We start from the raw sequence: 17,967 nt of genomic DNA, 5'->3' as shown, positions 1-17,967 counted from the left end.
CCAACTCTGAGACCTGTATGTGACAGTGCAAGTAGGGTGACCAGATAGCAAGTGTGAAAAAATCAGACAGAGGATGGGGGGTAATAGGTGCCTATGTAAGAAAAAGCTCCAAAAATCGGGACTGTCCCTATAAAATCGGGACATCTGGTCACCCTAAGTGCAAGGGTTGGGTGGCTGGGAACAGGCAGAGTATAATTCACGCTCTGTAGCACCTGTGAAAGCTGCCTCACATAGGGAACACTGCTTAAATTTCAGCCACGTGTTTGCAGGAGAGCTCTGCCATGCCTCAGTCGGGGAAAAGGAGTCCAGCAGGGAGGCATTGCAGCAGCAGATCCAGTTAACTGAACCCACCATGCTGTTTTGTAGCCAATCTGTGAGGGGAGAGAAGGAGGAAGATTATAAATCAGGGGTTGGCAACCTCTGAGAAGCCGAGTCTTCTTTATTCACTCTAATTTAAGGTTTCGCGAGCCAGTAATACATTTTAACGTTTTTAGACTGTCTCTTTCTATAAGTCTATAATATATAACTAAACTATTGTTGTATGTAAAGTAAATAAGGTTTTTAAAATGTTTAAGAAGCTTCATTTAAAATTAAACTAAAATGCAGAGCCCCCTGGACCGGTGGCCAGGACCCGGGCAGTGTGAGTGCCACTGAAAATCAGCTTGTGTGCTGCCTTTGGCACATGTGCCATAGGTTGCCTACCCCTGTTATAAGTCATAACTGCACGAAAACGAAAAAAATTAAAGGTTTTATAAACAAATAATCAGGAGAAACTGAACTCCCAACTTCCTCTACCACCAGAGGCAGAAAATCTGGTGGTCTGAACTGAAAGGAAGAGAGCTTTGTCCTGAAGCCACTAGCAACAACAAATTCCCGTGGCAGGCGAGAGGCATTAACCCACTATCAGGTGCAGATTAGCCTCTGAGCCAATGGGGCCCATGCCTGGGGCCCTAAGAAAAATGGGCGCCCCCGTACTCTGAGCTGCCCCGCTCTGCCCAGCTGGTGCTCCCGCTGGGGAGCGGGGTTGGAGTGTGGGGGCTTGCCCTGCTCCACCGGCCTGGCACTCCTGCGGGGAACAGGAGAAGCCCCCATGTCCGACCCCACTCCCCAGCAGGAGGTCTGCGAGGGGCAGGTGGGGGACTGCAGGCAGAGTGGGGACGGTCCCCCTCTTGCTCTGGCCCAGGGCCCCACAAAACCATAATCTGCCTCTGTCCACTAGTAATGAATGAGAATCTGTAACATAAAGGTACCTAGTGAAATTTTCAAAAGCACTTAGGTGCCTATCTGCATCTTCAGTCACCTAAATACCTTTGAAAACCTGGCCCTAAGGGTTAAACTTACACTTATTGAAGTAAATGGCAAAGCTTCCATTGGCTTTAGTGGTTCAGGGCTAAAATATGAAATCCTCCAAAGTGAAGAACAATCTTTTTTGACATACTCTGTAGAATGCCTATGTCTGTTAATGTAATGATAAATACTAAGGCATAACATACTACTTTTGAGGATAGAAATTCTCACAGAATGCACATCTTTCCACCTCCTGATGGGTTTTCAGCTTAGGTATTGATACAGCAGATTTACTAAATTAGCTATTTTAACTATTACTTCATTTAAATTCCTAGATAAAAATATAGCTTTTAGTTCAAAGTGCCAAAAACTCCCTAAGTTCTAAGAGTATTTTTGTTAAAATGCAATCACAAAATTAACAAAAAGTTATTTTGAAAAATATGTTGTCTTTAATGTCAAAACAATACCTCACTGATTCCTAACGTGCCCACTCTCCAGGAGAATGACCTTTGAAACAAAGTTTTTTGCTGTATCAATACCTAAGCTGAAAACCCATCAGGAGGTGGAAAGATGTGCATTCTACAGAGTATGTCAAAAAAGCCTATTTAATATGTTCTATTTAAATGTATTTTAGAATGTGTAATGGAAATATATTTATAGTATGGGGGGGGGATATGTGTAAATCATGTTAAGTAGCTTTTAGCCTGAATCATCAAGCACAAAAGTTAAATCTGTAGTGAAGAATTCAGAACAACAATAATTGCCATTTACAATTCACAGCACTTTTAAACCTTATAAGTACAATAAGACTCTTGAAGGAGGCATGAATCTCTAAACTACTGAGAGTGTTTTGTATACTTAAGAATAAAAGCATACAGATTAAGACAGTCAGAGGTAAGGTATCTTTGGAAAGTTTAATTGAAACTTTACTGTTTTATTTTTGGAAGCATCAACATTTCTAACACATTTTCAGTTCTATAAGATTACAAAGGGGCAGTAGGATCTCCAGTTACATACTGTACCCAGGTTTCTATAGAAAATTCATACTGTACATTTTGCTACCATGTTTTCAACAGTTTCCTTTAAAACAAAACAAAACTAGAATAATCCACAACTAAAAAGGGTTTTGGCAATAGAGGGCAGATAGGAAAAGTAAAGCACCCCCTGAACCCTCAAAAAACCAAACAACCCAAAAACAAAACAAAAGACACTTTTTTTTCTCTCCTTGGGAAGAGGGCTGGACAGAAACTTTCCTGTGTGTCACTGACAGAGCCCCGAACATTCCTTCCTCCATCTTTCTTACTTTACCATTCTCATCACCATTCATAGTGTCTGATCCAAGGTTAAAGCTCACTGAAGTCAAAGGGCTCTGGATCAGGTCCTTAATCTTCTGAAGAGGGCACTATTCAGCAACACAGAGCATACCTTCCACCTCAACTTCTCGCAAGGCTGGTGGTATATATCCACAATACATTCAGCCCCCACCAGCCTGAGAGAAAGAGACTAGGATCAGAAAGTGAACTCGGGTCTCTGATACAGGACAGAAGTGCATTACCACAATGTATTGGGGTTCTTACACTACATATTTAAGTAGAAAACGTGTCTGCAGAAAATAAAATGAGACAATTTCCCTTTTCTAACAATTTTACCCATACATGGATCAGTATCATGAAAATAAAACATTTTACTGGTAAATTTGTTTTCTTTTCAAACTGTTTTTTGCCCAAGCATGAAAATCTTAGGAATATGTACGTATGTGGATGTATGTTATATATAATATTAAAATCCAATTAAAGACTTAATGTCTTATAGTCTCCTGCTGCAATAATTGTTTAAATGGCTGTGCAGAATTGTTTTTTTTTTATTATGGTGTCATAAACAATTAAAAATGTAAGGCAGCCAAATTGAGCTGTTATTGTTACACAAAAAATATCTTCCACATTAGCCCTCACTTTTCCTCAAAGTGTTAAACACACATGATTATAAGATAATCAAAACATTTCTTTTTCTATTAACAGTAAATTAAGCAGTTGTTTCCACTGTACACGTTACCTCATGCAGCCCCCCATTCCTCATATATATAAAATTATACTCTCTTGTGAAACAGGTTTGTAAACTCTAGTTAGGAACCAATTTACATTTATTCTGTCAATCCTACAGAAAGAAAAAAAAATCAGTTTCACGGTCTCTGCTTCTTTATTTTTTACACAAGTTACTTTTAACTTTTAAGCAGGTTTTTGCATATAAGATGGAAGGCTAGGTGTTTTTTCATATTTTTGAAATGGAGAGTCAGACATAGAAAATCTTGTTTCTGACTCTAGAAGCCTTGCAAGAATTCTTGTAGCTGTGTGACTATTTCTGTATCCACTGTTTCCATAAGTGCCTGAAAGGCTTGTTCTCCCAGTAATTCTTGCTGTGCCTTTAGCTTCTCATAGACAAATTGCTGCAGCGACACAGTGTGTACAGGGTCCTTCAGTGCAAGCTGTGGAAAACAGATAAGAGCAAAAATATAGCAATGCAGGCAAGAGGCAGTCCCAACACCCCAGTGACTCATACATCTATTTTATAATCTGAGCTGAAGTAATAAAAAGCTTTTCCTTTCCTTTGTACTCATACTGAGAAATGGTCTCACTGAGTCAAATTCTTCCAAGGAGAACTCAGTTACCTCCACAATGAAAATTAAACTGTAGTTTCAAACTAATTAAATAACAGTTCTCAAATCATGGACTCAAACTGCTAAATTACTTTGCACTTCTATAACTTCTTCCATCAGAAGATCTCACAATACTTTATTAACTACCATTAAGTATACTCCTCATCATCCACATGAGGTATGGTAGATATTACTGTGATGGCCACATTAGAGATGCCAATCACCCAGATTTTACAGATGGGGAATCAGAGACATACATAGGTTATGTAACTTGGTCTAAGTTCACACAGCAAATGAGTGATACAGCTGAGAATAAAACCCATTCTGTAGACTTTCACATCTAATCTCTAACCACTAGATAATGACCTGCATTCACCCTTGAGTTGTGAGGCTTACAGTGAATCAAACTAATTTGTATATAAACTGCCTATAGTTATTCCCTTCCTCTAACCTCAAGAATTGTGAATAGTAAGGTTATATTACCTCTGAATTTATAACTATAATAACCACTGCTAGAATACTGTGTCCAGCTCCAGCACACACAATTCAAGAAGGATGCTGATAAACTGAAGAGGGTTCAAAGAAGAGCCACAGAATGCGTGAAGGATTGGAAAGCATGCCTTATAGTGAGAAAGTGAAGGAGCTTAATCTACTTAGTTAACAGGGACTTGATCACAATCTATCAGTACCTACATGGAGAACAAATATTTGATAATGGGCTGTTTTATCTAGCAGACAAAGATATAACAAGATCCAATGGCTGGAAGTTGAAGCTAAACAAATTCAGACTGGAAAAAAGTGTAGATTTTTAACAGTGAGGATAATTAACTATTGGGACAATTCATTGTGGTGGATTCTCCATCACTGGCAATTTTTTAATCAAGATTTGATGTTTTTCTAAAAGAAATGCTCTTAGTTCAAACAGGAATTTATTCAGGCAAATTCTATGGCCTGTATTGTGCAGGAGGTCAGATTAGGTTATCACAGTGGACCCTTCTGGCCTCAGAATCTAAAGTCCATCTATCTATCTGTGTATTCTTAAGAGTATGAGCTCTTCAGAGCAGGTACCATACTTCTAGAATGTTTGAAAGCACTTAATGAATGTTACTATACATAAATAATAAATAAAAATAAGGATTATCTTTATTTGTAATTAATACTTTAAAAAAAACAACAAATAATCTAGGTCTTAGTATCCACTGTATAAAGTCAACATAGAATCTGTGTTTTTTTCTCAGTACTAGCTTCAATAATTAATTAAATAATGTATAGTACTTACATCGCACTTTATATCTTCAAACTGGTGTGCGTGTATTAATGACTAAATCTTTACATCACACTTATGAAATGGGTCAGTAGTGACCCCATTTTACAGAATAGGACATTTAGACAGAGAGATTATGTAATCTGGAGTGATTTAACACACAGAGTCACTTTCAAAGTCAGGATTAGACTTCAAGAGTAGATCAGATACAGAGTAGATACAAAATGGAACAGCTTCAACAGAAGAGATATAGAGAAATTCAACCCAGACTAGCCGATGGACTGGGAGTTAGGGCATTCACATGGAATGGGTGAGACCTGGGTTCAAATTCCTGTTCTAGAGCATGAATTCAAAACTTCGTCTCCCCAATCCCAGTTGAGTGCCCTAGCCACTGGGCTAAAATTATAAAGTCACCACCCTCCCCAAGCCTGACATTTTTTTTCTGGCTGAATCTGCATTATTCAGCAAATAAACTATTTGTTCAAAAAAATTGCCCAGTTTTACTTAAGAGTTCTTTGCTTCCCATCTAATGGTTATTCCACAAGAACATACCTCTTTTCTTGTAAGTAACAGAATGGTGCATAAAAGATGTGTTTCAATAGGCTCCTTGTAGGTCATCCATGAAAATACTAATGAGACCCATCCCCATTAATCTTAGAATTCAGATGAAGTCATGCATGTTAGACTTGTGCAACTCTGCTCTTCAGAGGTTCTTGTTACTGCCACTTCATTTGCAACTTTGTCTCTTATAATTTTTTATCTTACACAACTACTGTATGATTGGAGTTTCTTATACTTTTAGTCTTAATACTTTATAAACCCTTATGCAAACGACAAATAAAATTAAAATGGGTTATTGTTGCAGGCAAAGGATGTTTACCATTGGTTAGCCTGAATAAGTCTAAAGTTTTAGAAGATAATTAACTTGATGAATTAGACCAAGACTGCAAAGTCCAGGCAGTCTGTCACCCCTCTCCTATCTCTTCCTCTTATGGGAATTAACACAAAACATCATACTTTGGGGAAGTGCTTATATCAAACAGGAAAGCAATATTGTACGTACCTATCTAATGACCCTACTTGTGCTGACAATTTAATTTGAATTCAGTATCTTCAGAAATAAAAGCATAAGCCCCCTACTGCTTGAGCCTCCTACCTTATCTGGTGGCTGTAGGAGACAACCTCATACGTGGAGCAGCTGACACTCTCTTAGCGTGGGTTACACTTACTACATAATTTTCAAATATTCGTGACTGGCTATTACCAAAACAAATTTCTTCAAAGAAGGGAAAACACATTCTACATTGAGGACTACTTTCTACACCATATGTACTAAACCCTCTGAGCTACACAAAAGCACTGGAATGTGAAAAAACAACCAGCCAAAATTCCTCCCTGCATTGGGATAGCTCAAAAAAGGAACACCTGGCTTTTTTTTAAATCAAGTGGGAGAAATTCCAGGCCCAAAGTATTTTTATAATATTACAGTCGAAGAAAAATAGAGGTTTGAATCTAAGATCCAACTTAATGTTAACTATAATATTACGGACAAAGAGTCTTGTGGCACCTTATAGACTAACAGAAGTATTGGAGCATAAGCTTTCGTGGGTGAATACCCACTTCGTCAGATGAATGTAGTGGAAATTTCCAAAGGCAGGTATAAATATGCAGGCAAGAATATACCTGCCTCTGGAAATTTCCACTACATTCATCTGACAAAGAGGGCGTTCACTCACAAAAGCTTATGCTCCAATACGTCTGTTAGTCTATAAGATGCCACAGGACTCTTTGTCGCTTTTTACAGATCCAGACTAACATGGCTACCCCTCTGATATAATATTTCTGTGATACTGCAATACTTGTTGCCTATTTCTCTTATTTCATGTATGATAAAGGTAAAATTGAAAAAAAACTAGAACAGAAAAAGACAGACATGAAAAATCCTTTGACGTATCACAAACAAGCTGCTAAAACTACATTTTATATTTGTTATGAACACCTGCCATTGAGATGAAATGGTAGACTACTTTTCATTTTCATTCATAAGTGACTGCCAGGAAAGTTTTTTATTCTATTGTACTCTCTGGCATTTAATTCTTTGCAGTCTTTCACCACTCCCATATTTGTCACCTTTTTGTTGTAAATCTCTTCTAAATCAATTGTCATCTCTATATTTCCAACACTGGTTTTTTAGCCTTTGATTCACTACCATTTCTATCTTCTAATCTTTTTTACTTCTTTAACACACCTTCTTTTCGTACTTCCCCCCAACTCATCAACTATTTTTATACTTTCAATCCCAATGTCTTCTTTTCAGTGATGCCTGTAGAGCAAATGTTTCTGCACCTATGTACGTTCGTTTCCATATTGTAAAAGACTTTGCAAATTGAATCACACTAGCTATTTCTAAGGTGTAGTAATTTCACGTGTCTAGCAGATGGTGTAATTTATATGCTAAAATAACACCATCAAGTCTTATTCATTAATATACATTAATAATGTTTAGACATATACAGTAGAAACTCAAGAGTTATGCACACCTCAGGAATGGAGGTTGTTCATAACTCTGAACAAAACATTATGGTTGTCCTTTCAAAAATTTACAACTGCACATTGCCTTAATACAGCTTTTAAAATTTACTATGCAGAAGAAAAATGCTGCTTTTAAATCATCATAATTTAAATGAAACAAGCACAGAAACAGTTTACTTGCCTTGTCAATTTTTTTTTTTAAACTTTCCCTTTATTTTTTAGTGGTTTACGTTTAACACAGTACTGTACTGTATTTGCTTTTTGGGGCGGGGGGTGTCTCTGCAGCTGACTGATTGCATACTTCCAGTTCCAAATGAGGTGTGTGGTTGACTGTTCAGCTCGTAACTCTGGTGTTCGTAACTCTGAGGTTCTACTGTACACAAAAAAGCAAATTCTACATTACACCCATTACCACAGTCAATACTTGCCAAGGTAACTTTTGTTCTCTGAGTGTATTGCTTTTGAAAATCTATACTGACAAAGTGCATGCATTGCCACACAGTCACAGAACCCATTTCAAAGCAATTAGCTCTTCTGGATGGGAGTGCATGCCCCTATGTTCCAACACTCTGGAGTCAAGAGTATAAAATGCCCTTAACCCCAGTTGTCCCTCAGTTCCATTCTGATATGTGTGCTAGATTGGAGGATGGCGTTTTCTGTGAGTGTCAACCATATGGAAAATTTGAGGAGTCTACTATTTTGTTATTTAGATCTTTCAGGCCTTAGAAAAGGTGAGACGGCACTGAATTTCTCAAATGTCATGTTTTTAATTAATTTTAACTCATACTAATTAAAAAAATTGCTTGTAAATACTCATAAAAATCATTCTGAACTCAAATAGCAAGTGCGAAAAGCTTGGGGCAGATACACTGTATTCTTCATATATAACAAGGAGTTCAAATCCCTGCTTTAGGTACAAAGCTCAACTGAACCTTAAATACGGAGGTGCTGGATGCACGTGTATAATAATAATGAGTGCATTCTATGGAGTGACATTAGACGTTTTCAGAATCCACTGAATAATATATTTAATATTACTGATTTATACAATATTTAATGTTACCGAAGTGATTAATCAGGAAAAAAATCAAAGTGAGGAATCTCACAAACCTAAAAGTACCCGACAATCCAAAGTGACGACCTTGACTCTTAATCTACCCACTCTGCCTAGAACAGTGGTCCCCAAACTGTTGGGTGCTCCCCCGGGGGAGGAGGGGCATAGAGGAACGTTTGGGGGGGGAGGGGCATGCAGTGGGGCCCAGGCCAGCTCCCATGAGGGTGGGGAGGGAGCGCCATGCTTCCAGCTCCTCTCTGCCCCCAGACCAGCTCCACCCACAACACCATTCAGGCACCAGTCCTGCTTTGCCTCCAGGCCCAGGCCAGCCCCCATAGGGGGCAGTGAGGGAGCACCATGCTTCCACTCCCAGTCCGCCCCCAGACGAGCTCCACCCACAGTCACACGCCACCCCCAGTCCTGCTCCGCCCCCAGCTCCACTCCACCCTGTGCTCCACCCCCAGCTCAGCTCTGTCCTCATTCCTTCTCTGCTCCCAGATGTGCTTTAACAGTGTTATGGTATTCTCCAATATACGTTAGGATTTTTTGTACCTGATATCCAGAATCAATCTGAAAATTGAATTTTTAAAGCTCTTTTCAAGAATTTCTAGACAAAACCCATCAGCAATCATAACTAATATACAACAATTATAATGATTGCCAAAACAAATCACATGGGCTCCAATGCAGATCCCCACTGTAATCAATGAGATTCCACAAATTGAAACACACTAGCTATTTCTACTGTGTACATCTTGGTGGATCCTTTTTCAGGGTCTAGCCCCTTGACATTAATAGTGGGGGAGGGAGGTTAATAACTACTTCTCAGGTATTACCATTATTAATTAGTACCTGGCTTAAGGGAGAAATCTGAAATCTACTTCACACCATTCCCTTATATCTGAAGAAAATGTCCTTCCTCCCATAACTAAAGTCTTGACCCTGCTAGGTTCTGAGCATTTTGGCTTTGACCCAGCAAAGCATTTAAGCGGGGGGGGAGGGGTTTGACCAATCCACCTGACCCTCCCTGCCCGGTGCTCTCCGCCCTCTATGCCTAGCTGGGCCTCCAGGACAGACCTGCCTCTCCTGGTACCTAGTGTCGAGGCTGGGGGGTGGGGGTGGGGGGAAGGCACACAGTGGGGAAGGGATGCCCTGGCCCATGTCTTTGTAGAGCTCATCTCTTCTCCTCCTCCTCTGCCCCCACCCCCCCCCGAATGTGGCTGGAAGCAGCTTGTCTCTTCCTGCCTGCACAGTGTCGAAAGGCAGGTAACACCTCCAGGCTGCTGCTGGCCACCGACATAACCCAGCCACTTCCGGCTACAGTGTGTGCAGGAAGGGGTTAAACCCTAAGGATGCATTGTGCACCAGGGCCCAGGGAACCTGACTGCAGAGGCTTCAGCGAACCTGTCCAGAGATACAAACTTAGATACAAACTGAAGGCTGCAAATCAGCAAAGCACTTACGTGCATGCTTTAATTTTAAACAGTGAGGTGGCTCAGCGGGGGAGGGTGGCTAGGGGATGGAGCAGCCTCGCACTCCCTGGGAGCAGGAGCGGAAACAGGGTGGAAATCGTTTCCTCCCCCACTCCAGAGCTTAGCTGAGGGGTGGAGAGGTTTCCCCGTGCCAGCGCTGTGTGGGGCTTTGGCACATGCAGGGCTCGGCTCCTCCTGGCCAGTGCCTCGGGCCAGAGGGTCTTGGGCCTTCCCGGGGTGCTGGCCCAGCCAGAGGCAGTGGGGGAAGGAAGGAGCCTGCCAGCCATGGTGGTGACCTGATCAACCAGCTCTGATCAGGGGCTGGTTCTCCAGACAGCACTGGGAGTGGGACGTGCCCCACCCGGGGGGATATAGAAGGGCAGTGGGACTGGGGAAGGTGAAGGGGTAAAGCAGGGAGAGACCAGTGAGAGGGGGAGCACATAAAGGGCCAATGGGTGGGCAGCAGAGGTGACACGTAACCAGTGGCTGCCTGGCGCTTGCCTGTACTCACCAACTACCGTAGCTCGCAGTGCGCAGCCAGTGCCAGCGGAAATGGGGTGGGGCCCTGCTGGCCGGGAGCTGGCATGCAACTGAGTCTACACTGATGGACCAGCAGGAGGAGCAGACAAGCCCCCCGCACTGCTGCTTCGCCCCGCCACCAGTCTTGCTCACCCACCCCCATCATTGGGCTGGACCCCATCCCACTCACCGCTGGTGGGCGGGTGGCTGGCAAGCAGGGATCCAGCCAACAGCAGGACCCGCCAGTACTAATGGGGGAGGAGGGGGGGAAGGAGAGACAGAAAATATGGGACAATTTGTCTGTTTTTAAGAAAAAAAGTCAGGACACCTGCAGGAGGGTTTAAATATGGGACTATCCCTTTAAAAATGGGATGTCTGGTCAGCCTAGGTATCTACCTGGCATAGCTGGGCCTGTCTGAAGTATGGAAGCATGGCATGTTGTGTCTGCAGGTGAAGTTTCCTATCACCCTCTCACTCTGCATGGACATTTAGAATTAGCATCTGCATAACCCGGAGAAAATGATCCAAGAACTTGAATGTAGGAGACTGGGCATATCCCTGTGTCTGAAATTCCTCCAGCAGTGGTAGCATATGTTACAGCATCATCAAGCTCTTTAATGACTTGTTGTAAGGATTCAGTGTCTTCAGACTCAAACACCTTTTGAGTCAGCCAACACTTCCCAGACAAATGCTGGAACTACATGAGCACTTCCTCCCTGCTCACACCATTTAACAAATGAATAAAGTTTCAGAGCACTCAGGGCCTCAAATACTAGATTCAAGCTATGTAGAGAAGGCGAATCACTTACCAGCAAGCATTTGATCTCGAGTACAAGCTGCATACACCTCAGATTCAATAAGAAGGACTAGCAATGTGATTTGTCTGGGTGAAAAGCACCCTGATAAATCACACTGGTACCAAGTTCATTTGGGGGAGCCCATTTCATTTGCTGAACAAAAGCATAGAGCTGAAACAGCTGCTGCTATTTCCTTACATTTCAGCATTGTGGCATAGACTGTGGCCATGTCAGCTGGTTGGACATCCACAAAAAGTGCGTATGCAAAACTGCTGTGTAGGTGCTATTCTTTGTTGGAAGCTTGTGCTTTAAATCAAACCAAAATGGAATCACTTGAGTGTGAACAATATCATCATCATTTGGTATTGGTAGGACATCATGAGGTAGTAGTGTTAAAAGTTACCAAGAGCGAGCTCAGATGGTGTTTATATGTAGGTGACAGGAGTTTATTTTCTCAAGTACTTTTTCATGGTGAGTTGGTTCTGGACATGTTCTAGGTTTCTCAAATGCTGCACACTGTATAAAAAAAGACTTTGGTTGCCCAGGAAGAGTAGGTGACTTCCTTCCCAGCTTCCATGATATTTCTTGTGATGCTGGACTATTTGCAGACTGTTCTTGAATTACCATTCTAGACAATGAATGGAAGGTGTTTACTATATTACCAGTCTCTGTAGTGATGTCTATATTATCATCTTCTTTATGGATGAGATTTCCACCAGCACAAGTGCTATAATTCAATTTGGAATTAACAAATCTCCCTTGAGTCTTTCTACTTCAGTTTTTAAAGCACTAGTGATTAACCACCTCAGCTCATCATCATTGATAAAAAAAATCCATGAAGGTGTAGTATATCTCTATTAAATTGCAAGATCCAAACTCATGGTGTAGCTGTGAGGCAAGGCTTAAGTGCAGTGGTGTCATGATTTTGGAACAGTTAAATACTATGTACTCCACAATTTGAATGTCTTCTGAACGATTATACTCATTGCTAGCCAAATTATATGCCTCTTTATCTATCAACCAAAGGACAAACTCCTGCCCCAAATGGGGCAAAAAAGTAGCTGACCTCTGTAAACTACAATCACCTGGCTTTGGATAATACCGAGTCTTTCCTTCTGGCTATTTCAGAGCGAAGGATTGAAGTGGAATTATATAAAACCACTTGTTCATTTGAAAGCTTCTCATCAGGCTCACTCACCAGAACAACATTCACAAAATGTGGGTGAATTTAAATTCCTGTTTCAGATTACTAGCAGCTTGGATAGCATCAGTTAATGTTATTGCACTGCATAGAAGAAGGGTAGACTTGCTTTGTCCTGTGCATGGAATGAAATTGCAGAACATAAAGTCTTCCTAATTTTGCCTGTAATTTGCTACTGGAATAGCCTGCATTTTCTGAGAGAAGTAGGGCTTTATATCTTTGTAGCAGCTTGGACAGGAGACTAGCCTTGTTGTACATAAGACCATTGTCTAGTTCTTCCATCAGCTGATAAAATGCAATGTCATCAGGTGAATGTATTGTTGCAGTGTAACTAGATGGTTTTGCTTTACGATTTGTTTTACTGAAGTAGGAAGAAAGGCACGTTGAGTGATAAACTGCATTCTTAGCAATCAACTCTTCCTCAGATATTCTGCACTTATGTCATCATATCTTCTTTGAAATGCTCCCCCCCCTTTGATTGGTTATTCTGAACTGAATATCCTTACAAAATCAGGACCCTTTTTTGAAGCTGAATTAAATTGTTAGCAACCCCGGTATTACGTTTGCTTACCTCCATGTCAGCTTCAGGCACACGAATTGTGCTCACCTGGATGTCTGATATACCAGTGAAACTTAATTTAAAGATTCAACTTTCCCTGGGATGTAAGGCAGCTAAGTAGGCCAATCTGTAGGAGACGCACCAATAACTCAGCTGCTAGAAATCTTTGGATGATAAATTTAAAATTACAAGAATGCTAAGATTAATTTAACCAATCTCTCTGACAGAATAACTGATAATGTCTCATTATTGCCTAGAGAGCTTAGATACTATTAATAAGTTACCAGTTACCGTACATGGTAAAGTGTGAATGCGTTGTTCCTTACAGGTCTCTGTTCAGATGACAGTTATATGAAAGGCACTTAATATTATTTTTGTAAAGCATTTTAATATTTTGTATAGCAAACTGACAGATTTGAACAATTTGCATATTTTTAAACTGTACCATCTTCTAAAATATTGTGATTTTGTATCAAGAATTTTTTTTTAAAGTTTGTATTGAAATTGACCTTTAGTTAGGGATCTTTGTTTAAATTTTGTGTTGTGATTTTGTTGAATTTATTGCATTATATGAATGAAAACTTTTCTACATGATCCTAAGATGATAAGCTTGGTAATGTATATACACCTGACAAGATTCTTTATCTTCCTCTGTACATGAATCAGGAAAACTCCGTATGAGAAAAATAAAATTGACAAGTAACTGGTTTCCATTTCTAGTTCTTCCACAGACCTCCTGTGTAACCCTGGACACTTAATTTCTGTGCCTCATTTTCCACATGGGGATAAAAGTGGGGAATACTACTACTTAATTCTATCTAACATGTGTTGTGTTGGGAGATCTTCATGAGGTAGGCCTTACAGAAATACATATTATTATTATTATTATTATAATTGGTCTACTACATTGAATTAGCATATGCTTAATAAGGACAGCAACTTTAGTGAGACATTTTCCTGAAAATTGAACTAGTCTAATTATAGTATATGGCTTGATTGTTGCTTAATTGGGACAGCATTAGCAAAAATTCTGCTCAATGAGGATTCAGTCAGTGTCAAGGGGTTAAGTAATATTTACATTTGAAGTGTTTAGCCTTCTAATTCAGAAATGACCAACGAAAGATTAAAAGAAGAAATGTATTGAATATCAGTTCAGTATCAACCTTTTTAATTCAGTTCAGGGTTCTCCTTCATTATAAAGCTTTTCAGACTGTTTATGAAAAAAAAGATTATCAGAACAGCTGCTTAATCATGATGACAGACTCAGCAAAGGTGTCCCAATAAAGCAGATACCATTGTAGTTGGCATATGAAACACTGCTGCATAGCTTTCTAACAGGCTAGTAAATAGTACTTTGAATGTTGAAACAAGATCTCTTTGTCTAGGTATTTATCAGGCTACCATCAATGTAGTATCTAAGTACCTCAAAGCAGTTACTAATTTATTATGATGCCACCACTGTGAGGTCAGAACTGACTCAGAAGTGTGCACTGGGATCAAGTCACTGATTCTGGTATAGCTCTCATTTCCCAGTTATTTATATTATGATAGCATCCAGAGGTCATGATCAGGATTGGGTGCTGTACAAATATAGAAGAATAGAATACAGAAGTCCCTGTCCCAATGAGCAGAGACAGAGGATCTGGGCTGAGCCTCTTAGAGATCTAGCACAGAACTTGCAGCACACAGGGAGAGAGGTTAATGTGGCTTTAAGCTTGAAAAGAGATTAAATTCATGGGGTTTTTTTTAGCTTAAGCAATGAGGGTTCAATGCCAGTAGAACCTTGGAAATGTTAAAGAGAAATAATCCACAGTTTTGTTGATTAACACCAAATTGTTCTCATGCGATCAACAAAACTGTTGCACTGTATGGGAAACAATATTTTACTATGTGCATTGTATTGTAAACAACCTAATAAAGAAAAAACAAATAAAGCTATTTATAATTAGTACTGTACCAATATTTTTTCTTATTGATTTCTGTATACTTATTATAAATCTATATTTATGTGTGATGCACTATATTATGTACAAAAAAATCCCAATAAAAATCATTTTTCAGCAAGATGGCTGTAACAAGGAAGCTAGAAAATAAAAAAAAATTCTGTGGAAAAAATCTTTCATGGGTTATTTATTGTGAGAAAGGCTTTTTATTTTACAAACTTTCAGCCAACATGCCTATGCAAACTGGATTCTGTTTTCCTTTAAGTATATTTAGCTATCTACAATCTCATCAGAAAAATGGCATTGCGTGACTTCCACGGGGACAAACTTATCTCACGGGAAAGGATCAGACAGATACTTTAATTCAAGAGCAGGCAGGGATGAGTAATATGCAGCCTAATCTTCAGAGTTAGATTTACAATATAATAAGAGAGACAAATCAATAGTCTCTTTATAATCTCTGTGGTTAACTCTTTTTCAATTATAAGCAGTGAACAAGAAGTACCGTTTCTCATAGTTTATATATATAGTTATTTTCTCACCAGATTATAAGAAATATTAGGCAAGTGAATAAAAAAAAGTCCCAAATACATACCCATATGAAAGTACAGTCTAACTTCAACCAAAAAATAATTTACTTCAATATAAAGTTAAGCATGCTCAATCTCTATCTAGTATGCGGTGCACGCTGTTATGTCACTTTAAAAATGTTTCAGTTATGTTGTGATATTCATTATTAGAAGAAATCCATCTCTAAAATTACACAGCAGTGAATTATTATTCCAGGATAAAACCTCAGTGGTGTTTAAATTAAATAATCCTTAACTGACCAGAAAGTATTATTTAACCTTCACTTTACAGAGACTTTTTCTATTGTGTTCCCAACATCTCATGGGTCATGGGACTACAGTTTGATTAGAGACCATTTATTGCCAGATGGATTAAGTGCATCTGAGAGTCTGGCTCTAGATTTACAATTAATGGAGCATGATGTACTTGAGAAAAACTTAACTGCTGTACTGAAACACTCTTAAATATAGCGATAACAACACTCTAGTAACTAACTTGCTATCCTCTTCCTAAAACTACATTTACAAATAAAGTAATCTCTCCATAATGCATGAAAAAAGAATGCAGTAGATTTCTGACAGGTTGAACTGTCAATCATGCAAAAGTAAAAAACGGTTACCTACCTTTCGTAACTGTTGTTCTTCAAGATGTGTTGCTCATGTTCATTCTATTCTAGGTGTGCGTGCGCTCACGTGTGCAGTTGTTGGAGATTTTTGCCTTAGCAGTATCCATAGGGTCAGCTCTGGCACCACCTTGAGTGCCGCATTCATGTGTCGGTATATCAAGCGCCGTCAGCCCTACGTCCTCTAAGTTCCTTTTTGGTGATAACCCCGACAGAGGGGCAGGAGGGCAGGTAACGGAATGGACATGAGCAACATATCTTGAAGAACAGTTACAAAAAAGGTAGGTAACCATTTTTTCTTCTTCAAGTGCTTGCTCATGTCGACTCTATTCTAGGTGACTCACAAGCTTGTGTCTCTCTCACCTTCTTCATGCTGACCCCTTCACGAGGCTGCCAAGGCCTTGGTGGCAGGGGCGGACAGAACTGCTTCCATGGCCCTTTTGGAGGTGGGCAGGATGGATGATGGGCTTTGAATCATAGAATATCAGGGTTGGAAGGAACCTCAAGAGGTCATCTAGCCCAACCCCCTGCTCAAAGCAGGACCAATTCCCAACTAAATCATCCCAGACAGGGCTTTGTCAAGCCAGGCCTTAAAAACCTCCAAGGAAGGAGACTCCACCACCTCCCTAGGTAACGCATTCCAGTGCTTCACCACTCTCCTAGTGAAATAGTGTTTCCTAATATCCAACCTGGACCTCTCCCACTGCAACTTGAGACCATTGCTCCTTGTTCTGTCATCTGCCACCACTGAGAACAGCCGAGCTCCATCCTCTTTGGACCCCCCCTTCAGGTAGTTGAAGGCTGCTATCAAATCCCCCCTCATTCTTCTCTTCTGGAGATTAAACAATCCCAGTTCCCTCAACCTCTCCTCATAAGTCATGTGCTCCAGATTCCTAATCATTTTTGTTGCCCTCCGCTGGACTCTTTCCAATTTTTCCACATACTTCTTGTAGTGTGGGCCCAAAACTGGACACAGTATTCCAGATGAGGCCTCACCAATGTCGAATAAAGGGGAACGATCACGTTCCTCAATCTGCTGGCAATGCCCCTACTTATACAGCCCAAAATGCCGTTAGCCTTCTTGGCAACAAGAGCACACTGTTGACTCATATCCAGCTTCTCGTCCACTGTGACCCCTAGGTCCTTTTCTGCAGAACTGCTACCTAGCCATTCGGTCCGTAGTCTGTAGCAGTGCATGGGATTCTTCCGTCCTAAGTGCAGGACTCTGCACTTGTCCTTGTTGAACCTCATCAGGTTTTTTTTGGCCCAATCCCCTAATTTGTCTAGGTCCCTCTGTATCCGATCCCTACCCTCTAGTGTATCTACCACTCCTCCTAGTTTAGTGTCATCTGCAAACTTGCTGAGAGTGCAGTCCACACCATCCTCCAGATCATTAATAAAGATATTAAACAAAACCGGCCCCAGGACCGACCCTTGGGGCACTCCGCTTGAAACCGGCTGCCAACTAGACATGGAGCCATTGATCACTACCCG

At 40.4% G+C, this 17,967-nt stretch overlaps 1 protein-coding gene across 5 annotated transcripts in view; it reads right to left on the bottom strand.

Moving 5' to 3' along the window:
• Nucleotides 1–2,182: 2,182 nt before the first annotated feature.
• Nucleotides 2,183–17,967, bottom strand: part of IPO11 (importin 11) — a 253,163-nt gene continuing 237,378 nt past the window's right edge. For 4 of the 5 annotated variants that reach the window (XM_034773322.1, XM_034773323.1, XM_034773321.1 and 1 more), the window contains exon 31: nt 3,605–3,769. In XM_034773322.1, the coding sequence (XP_034629213.1) occupies nt 3,605–3,769 (165 nt within the window). Of the gene's footprint in view, nt 3,770–17,967 lie in introns of all 5 variants that reach the window. The other variant, XM_034773326.1, reaches the window with a different exon arrangement.

The sequence above is a fragment of the Trachemys scripta genome, chromosome 6, assembly GCF_013100865.1.
Source record: "Trachemys scripta elegans isolate TJP31775 chromosome 6, CAS_Tse_1.0, whole genome shotgun sequence".
Classification (NCBI taxonomy): domain Eukaryota; kingdom Metazoa; phylum Chordata; order Testudines; family Emydidae; genus Trachemys; species Trachemys scripta.
Note: the sequence above shows the minus strand (reverse complement) of the source record. Positions and strands in the feature narration are given on the sequence as shown.